We start from the raw sequence: 7510 nt of genomic DNA, 5'->3' as shown, positions 1-7510 counted from the left end.
TGTTGTTTTTCCTATGTGTTCCCTGTGTGTGTGGACATGTGGACAAAAGAGCATTACTAGAAAACTGAGGTGGAGGTAGGAGAGCTCTATGTTTTATAATTTTCTCTGTGATGATAAAACCAGCCATCTCGGATGTGTAGTTAGGTCCTAACTGATCTGGTAGAGTTAGCTGGTGATATGCTGGATATACTAAGGAAAATTTATCATCATGTCTGCGTTTGCGTAGTGTGCAGTTCACATGCCAAAAACACACTTACCTGCTCACACATATGCACCTCAGTGTTTGCATGTCAGAGATCAGCATCCACAGTGTACATGGTCTAATTTGCACACTGGGGTATGCACTCACACAGACTTAAACACACTTATACACAAATGCCAGCTGTGTGGCACGGAGCTGATGAACTCACTTTTCATTTACCCCTTTTGAATGCATCCAGCTGCTCCTATGGATTCCCTGGCTCCAGTGTCTGGAGCGTGAAATTGAGCAGAGTGAGCCAGGGGGCAGGAGTGTGATCACATGCAGGTGTGCAGAGAGACGCTGACACAAAAGTGCTTCATATTAATTTAATTGAACTAGCAGTGTACTTCATTTCTGGCAAACAGGCATTGGCATTACAGGCATCTGAGTCACACTCTGAGGGACCAAAGCTTTTTTTCTTTTTATGTGTAAAAACAAATGTTGATGTCATGAGCGGAAGAGACAAAAAGGACAAGGATTAAAGCTTTGTGAAATGTAGTGTTGTCCTTCCTAAGATTTTGCTCAGCATTACAGAATTACCAAGTGAGTTTTCTGATCATTTTGATTCGTGCGTCTGCAGGGAAGTTTACCTTATCCACTGGGGCCTACTTGTGGAGGTGGAATTATCCCTGCATTAACTCATCTAGTTGTCTCAAGCTAGTTTCCAGGGTCTCTTCATTGTACCTCTTCAAGGGACTGACATCATCCCCATCATCACAGTACTTGAGCACTTGGCAATATTTGTCCCAGAAACATCATTGTGAGGTAGGGAAGTGCTACTATCCCCATTTTTAGACAGAGAACTGAGGCACTGAGGGGTCAAAATCACAAAGGACATATTTATCAGAGCAGTCACTTGAAACAGGGTCCTAGTCCTTTGTAAGTGCTCTGCCACTGAATCATCCTACTCCTCTGCACCCCTCTGGAGTATTAGTACCAGTATATATATCTCTAATGTTAAGCTTACCCGAGCAAGCATTGCTAGGAGTATGGGTAGCTCTCCATAAGTGCTGCCTCCACCCTCATGGACAAACCACTATGGGTCTCACGGGCTGCTTGACTGCATGGAGAGTGGCACCTCCACCTCTCAGATGTGCTCCCATCACAGCTGGGTTCCAGCTCAGACCAGTAACGCCAACCTACGCTTCCCTTCCTGCTGCAAGAGATATAACTGCTTTCTTCCACTAGTGCCCTGAGGCAGGCTCTGGTCCCGGGGTCACTGACCTGTCCTTCTCCCTCTTTTGGTTCCTAAGATCTGTCACTGGTTGACTGCGTTTTACCAGTTTTATAACTACCAGCATTCAGGCCATGCTTTCCTTTTCCTACAGGGACTTGCCCTCCCTCATAGCCGAAGAACGGGTAACTTGCTCTCACATGCCACAGACTTGCTTTGCCTCCAAGAACAGCTGATTTCCTTTGGAGCAGAGGCCTCCTTTTTAAAAGAGAAAAAATGTACATCTTTAAATACGATATCAAAACCTTAAAATAATCCTATGTAAATAAATAGAACACAAACATCACAGTTCTCAGCCTGGAGAGGTTTCTTCAAAAGGGATAACAATTTCTGGCCCTGCTATTTCACCCTGGGATGATGAGACATCTGTACAGTCTTACATATCTGGAGCTGCTTCCTTCAACAGCCTTTCCAGAGGTACCTCAGTAATGGAACTTTACTGGAAATTGGCAGCTGCTGTTTTTTTGAGGGTACCCCAGTCCTTTTACCAGTCATAGATTCATAAGCCCTGATAGGATTCATAAGACCAGGACTGCAGGGATTCCATCAGCCTCCTGACCCACTTCTTTTTGCTGCCTTGGGGAAGCAGAGCCAGGGAGATGGCTGGGGAAATATGGGTCTGAGGAACAGGCACCTACCCCTGTCTTCAGGCTCTGGGATCTACTGCTGTGTACACAATAGTCCACGTGTCCATCATAACCTCCAACATGAATCAGGTGGCTACTGTCAGTAGGCGGTGTATGTGTCTGGAAGCTTTAGCTTCCTATCAGGAAGGAGTTTGTGTTCAGATATAGATATGGCACATAAGAGATGTGCGCACCTGTGTGGATTACCACCACCAATATTATGATAGTAACAGGTAGCAGTGCTAATGGTGACAATTAATAATGTGATGTCTCAGAGACCAGTTTTAAGTATGGGTCAAACACTGTTTCAGCTGGATGGTCTCGGGATCTCAGCAGTGGTTTTAGCACCCAAGTTGAGTCTCCTTGTGCATGGGGAAACCTCTGTCCTGGACTCAAGAAGTTCACATACTTCATCCATTGCCCTGGTGCAGGTCTCAAGGTTGGCAGCCATCTTCTGGATTTTGGCCTTCAGCACAGCCTGGCTCACTTTTGTGACCTCCTTTGTGTATTCTGGCACGAGAAAGCTGTGGGAGCCACAGAAGACCATGAAGCAGATGGAGTTGTACAGCGAGATGGAGGCCCTCTTCTCTGACTGGCGCAGTGTGGGGTCCCCCGGGCCCTGCCCCCGCCGAAGGAACTCCAGGCAGCCGAGGATTTCCCTCATCTGTTTCCGACAAGTCATTGCAATTTCCTGCACCTTCCTCACCTCCCGGGAATTGCAGAGCACTAAGGAGAGATCGGAGGTGATGCTGATGGCCCCCCCGGCAGTGGCCAGGCCCAGACCCACAGCTGATGCCAAGAGAGAGGCTCCCAGTGTTGCCGGGCTCAAGGACAGCCCCACGATGGCTGTGACTGCTCCTGCGGCGGTCAGGGTGCTTCCGCTGACATTGGCAATCAGGGACCTTTTGCGGAGCTTGTTGAGTTTATGAGCCGCCTTGTGAAGGTGAGCAATTTGGCCACGCAACCTCCGTCTCTGATCCAGCAGCACTACGTGGAAGTGGTGTGTGGGGTCTAGTGTTTGGGGAAAAGCAGCACCGTTTCTCTCCATGGCCTCTGTCCAGAAACAGAAAAGGCTGGGTTGGGATTTATGTTAAAAAAAAACATGAGACATGCTCAGCCTGGACCACCACTTCAGACATGGCATCCAGCCAATTTTTTTTTTGCTTCACCCAGCTACATGAAAGGTTTGCTCTCTGCACACACGTACACACTCACGTACACACACACGCACGTACACAGAGGAACATTTTCAGACAGAGGAACTTTTAGAAGTTTTTCTTATTCCCTGAGAAGACTGAAATATCTTAAGGGCTGGGATCAGAGGTGCTGTTGTTATTACCTCTGTGAAGACACAAAACGTCTCTTCCAACCCTGGGGACAGAAATTCCCTTGAGATTTACTCACTGCCCAGAGTAGTAATGCTGTCAGAACTAATATGTTTTCCTCACAATGGGATTCAGAGGATCTGCAATATTCAAGGGCATCTTTCACAAGAAAAGCCAGGCTCCGAGGAGGTGAAAGCCACCCATCCCAGGTTGCTATTTAGGGGCCACTTCCCATTAAAGGAGGACAGAGGGAAGCTGCTGAGGGGAGTCAAGGTCTGGCTTTTCCATCTAGGAGGTGAGAAGCTCGTTGACGCCTCAGACGGGTATTGTGAACATCCTTCCTTTCTTTAAGCCTAAGCAACTCAAGGTCCCGCAGCATATTTTTCCTATTGTAACCTGGCGTCAGAGTCTGGACAAAGATGGGAACTGTTGTTCTGTGGTGCTCAGTCCAACCTGTGTTGGTGGACCCCCAGTGACAGTGGCAGGGAGGCCTATGGGCCAGTTTAAAAGGTTCATCAAGGGTACCTTAGAAAAGTGAGCCCAGTTTCTGTGCACACTCCCTTGGGGATGGGGGAACAGGGAAAATACAGGGACCTGTGAATAGAAATGACTTAAAAACTGATGGGTATGGCAACCTCCCCTGGCAAGATAGCAGGAGAGTGTCTTTCCTTCTAGAGGGTGAATCTTCAGGGTTTCAGTGCTAGGCGATCTGTTTGCTTTCTCTGTTCTTTGTCACAAGGGTAGAAAGAAATGTTCCAATAAGCATTTGCAGGTTGCTATAGGGCTGCAAAGTGCTTTACAGAGGAAGCCAGCATCTTTAACCCTGCCTACATACAGGGCAACCAAACCAAGGGAGGCAACAGGAGTGATGTGCCATCACTAGTTATCTGGTGGAAGCAGAGGTTTTGTGCTCCAGAACACCACACTGTGCCCAAGGCTGTGGTGCCTCTGCACCTAGCAAGGTCTAGCCATAAAGCTGAGAAGCTTTTTGCAGTACATAATGTCCTCATAGCCAAAATAACCCTTTGTAGCAGAGAGATCCTGTCCTAGGGCCAACTAAGAAAAACTATTCATTGCTGCAGCTACCTTTTCCCTCCTAAGTCTTCTGTACCATTTGAACTGGAGGTGCATGATCCCTCACATGAGCAGACTGTATAGTTAAAGCCTTGGGGCTTTCATTCTGCAGAATCCCTGTGTTTCAGAAGGAGGAAACCTCCTACCATAGAGAGTCTTTCTATCTGAAGTACGTAAGTAAATAATTCTCACTGCATTTTTTTTTTTCCCTTCTACTTGTCCTAATCCATCTCATGCAGAATCCTTTAGGACCTCCCTGTATACCCTTCAAAACAACAGCTTCAGTCTCTCTTGGTATCATCATTTGACCCAGTTAGTATGTTGTGCTTTTCTTAACTGGAGGCAGTGTCCTCTTCTTTTTTACAATATAGTCAGAGATGAAGGTGAAAGCACAAGGACTAACACTAAGCTAAATGTATACCAGCATTGAAATGAACAATGAGCATGTCATCAATAACTTAACAACAGATCAATATGATGATTATTAAATATATCAACTCCTGTAGCCTCTTAACAATTTGTTCTGCAGATTTTCATGCAGAGAACAGTCTCAGGTAATAACAACGGCCATCTCACTGCAGTTAGTAGAACAGTCATTCAATATATAGCGTAAGCCATGCAGTGATGCATGTCTTTTGAATACACTGATTTATGCCAGCATAAAGGAAAGCAAAACCAACTCCTGCTCTTAGAGAAAAATCTACACAGCAATAAAGGTATACATTAGTCCAAAACCTGCAAAAGCTTTCCTAATACAGTACATGGAGAGACTTCAAAAAATACTGGTTCGAACTTACCTTTAGTTTCCAGCTGACCTCCCCAAAGACAAATTTTGATCTGTTTCTGGAGGAGACCAATTTATAGCTCCTGTGGACCAATTGCTGCGATGGGAATGCTTTGCCTCATACTGGGAGTTTGCTATTTCCTGCTCTCCCTTGTGCAGAAGGATGTGACACACTGGAAAGTGACCTGCGGGACAGCGAGCACACATCATGTTCAGGAAACGATCCCTGCGAATGAACATTGTGTGTTCGCTTTTCCTGAAGTGTTGGGGGAAAAAAAAATAATTAAAAATCTCATCCTATTCCTGGCGCTGGGCTAGTGCAGTCATTCCCCCCAGGGAACAGTTGCCTTTCCTTTCCCTGAAATAGCAACTGACTTTACTCTGTGCTGGAGCCGCCAATTGCTTGATGACTGAAGTTTCCCCCCACCACACGTCTACAGCCAGTGGAGCATCAGCCAGCCAGCTACTTCATTCAAGGCCAGTGTACTTTTAAAATCCCAGCTCCTTGGGACAATCGTGTGTGTGACCAGCTGGAGCACAGCAATGCTGTGTGAGAGCTGGAGTGGTGCTCCACTCCATAAAAGGGAAGCAGCTCCACAGCAAGATGATTGCTCTGAATTCCCATCCTTTCTCCTTCTGGGTAGACAAAACCATGCAGCAGCCTGTAAAAGGAGTGATCTCCCTGTGTTTTTGCTCTCTTTCTTAACCATGGGCACCGTGATGGCTGAGAAACAACCATGTTGCCTGCCCAGCAATCAATGATCAAGGGTTATTGGGATCCTCTCTTTTACTGCCTTCTGTTGCCTGACAGTTGTACCCACATACAGATGTGGCCAGAGGGAGGGAGTGATTAAGGTGTTGGGGAGGAACAGCTTAAGTGACACTCCTGGTGCTGCCTTTCACACTGAGCCAGGGCCAGCTTTAACCAAAGACAGGTTCTTTGGATAGGTTAAGGAAAAAGGGATTTTTTTGTGGCACTGAGTGGTGCAGTCCACCTTAGATCAAGTGGCATGTGTCCTTCTTGACTCAGGGCCTGTGATGCCAGAAGCATCTGTTTTGAGCAGTTGTGCTTGAAGATGGGGCATCGGGTGGTGGATTCTTACTCTTCAGGTCTTTTTGTTGACAGGGAACCTCTGACTGTGCCCTAGTGTCCCCCTGGCCTGGCTAATCTGAAAGCTACTTAGCTGTCACTGAGTGGCGAGGCTTTACTGTTGAATGTGTGAGATGCGTAGCCGCACAATTGCTGAAGCTGATCTTAGGAAGGGACAAAGACTGAGAGGCAGCAGGCAGGGAGAGGAGAAGGCTGGGATTATTCATTTCAGTGGCAGCTTGGTTTTAGATCATCTTAAAATGACTGTGAAACAGTATGTCAAGTGTTTTGTCAGGGGTGGACCCGCATGAGATAGGACATGAACAAATAAATAAATAGCATTGAAGAGCTACTTCAATCTGACACAGACCTGAAAAGAGAAAACATTGTTTTGAAGATGCTTAAATAAGCGATCCTAGTCTGTTACACTTTGTACATACTGCACGTTAACAGGAAGGTGAGTTTTGACACTGAAGGAAACTGTGCTTTAGCCCTTCCCTTTGTTTTAGCAAACATATACTTGAATTTGAGCCCATCTGCCTTGGTGAAAGTTTGCAGTTGATAGACACAAGAGTTCTTTCCCACATTCCCAAATAGAATAGGCACTTTTTTTATGTAACTGCATCTGTGGTAGGACTTGTGCCAGCAGAGATGTCCTTGTTAGGACAGTGAGTTTTGGTAAAAATGAAATAATGAAGAAAAAAAAAAAAAGGTCTAGAATGAGCCTGAGAAGATGACACATTTTTGGTTGCTCTTCTTCCTTTCCCAGTGCTCTTCTTTCAATATACTCAGCTGCAAAATGTTGTCAGAAACCCCTGCGATGCTCAGTGCGTGGGCGAGGACATGACTAGAGTGCAGAAGAAACAATTCACTTTTTTTTTATAGTATTCCCTCACAGAGTTTCCTGCACACTGAAAGACCTGCACTTCACACAAGGTGAGATGTTGGTCTCAGCCTGGGATGGTTTCTCACAGGAATCATCCTTGGGCTCCTTCACCATCTTAAGAGAATGTTTCTCCCTAATCCATCCCAATAATGAGGTGCATGCCCAGAAAGTAAGGAATTCCCCCGAGGAGCTACAGATGTCAGCTTGATTTTAAAAAAGAAATGTGTATTAGAGTAAGAAATATTATTTC

The 7510-nt window shown here is 46.0% G+C and overlaps 1 protein-coding gene across 1 annotated transcript; it reads right to left on the bottom strand.

Annotated features, from left to right (window-relative positions):
* Nucleotides 1-736: 736 nt before the first annotated feature.
* On the bottom strand, nt 737-5315 carry APOLD1 (apolipoprotein L domain containing 1). Its single transcript, XM_082498243.1, has 2 exons — nt 5298-5315; nt 737-3154 (listed from the first exon to the last, which is right to left on the bottom strand). Exon 2 carries the CDS (start codon nt 3147-3149, stop codon nt 2409-2411), a length of 741 nt encoding a protein of 246 aa, XP_082354369.1. The 5' UTR covers nt 3150-3154; nt 5298-5315; the 3' UTR covers nt 737-2408.
* Nucleotides 5316-7510: the final 2195 nt, after the last annotated feature.

Source organism: Vanellus vanellus (genome assembly GCF_965231255.1).
Source record: "Vanellus vanellus genome assembly, chromosome: 1".
NCBI classification, from domain to species: Eukaryota; Metazoa; Chordata; class Aves; order Charadriiformes; family Charadriidae; genus Vanellus; species Vanellus vanellus.
The sequence above is the reverse complement of the archived record's forward strand: the minus strand, read 5'-3'. Positions and strand labels throughout refer to the sequence as shown.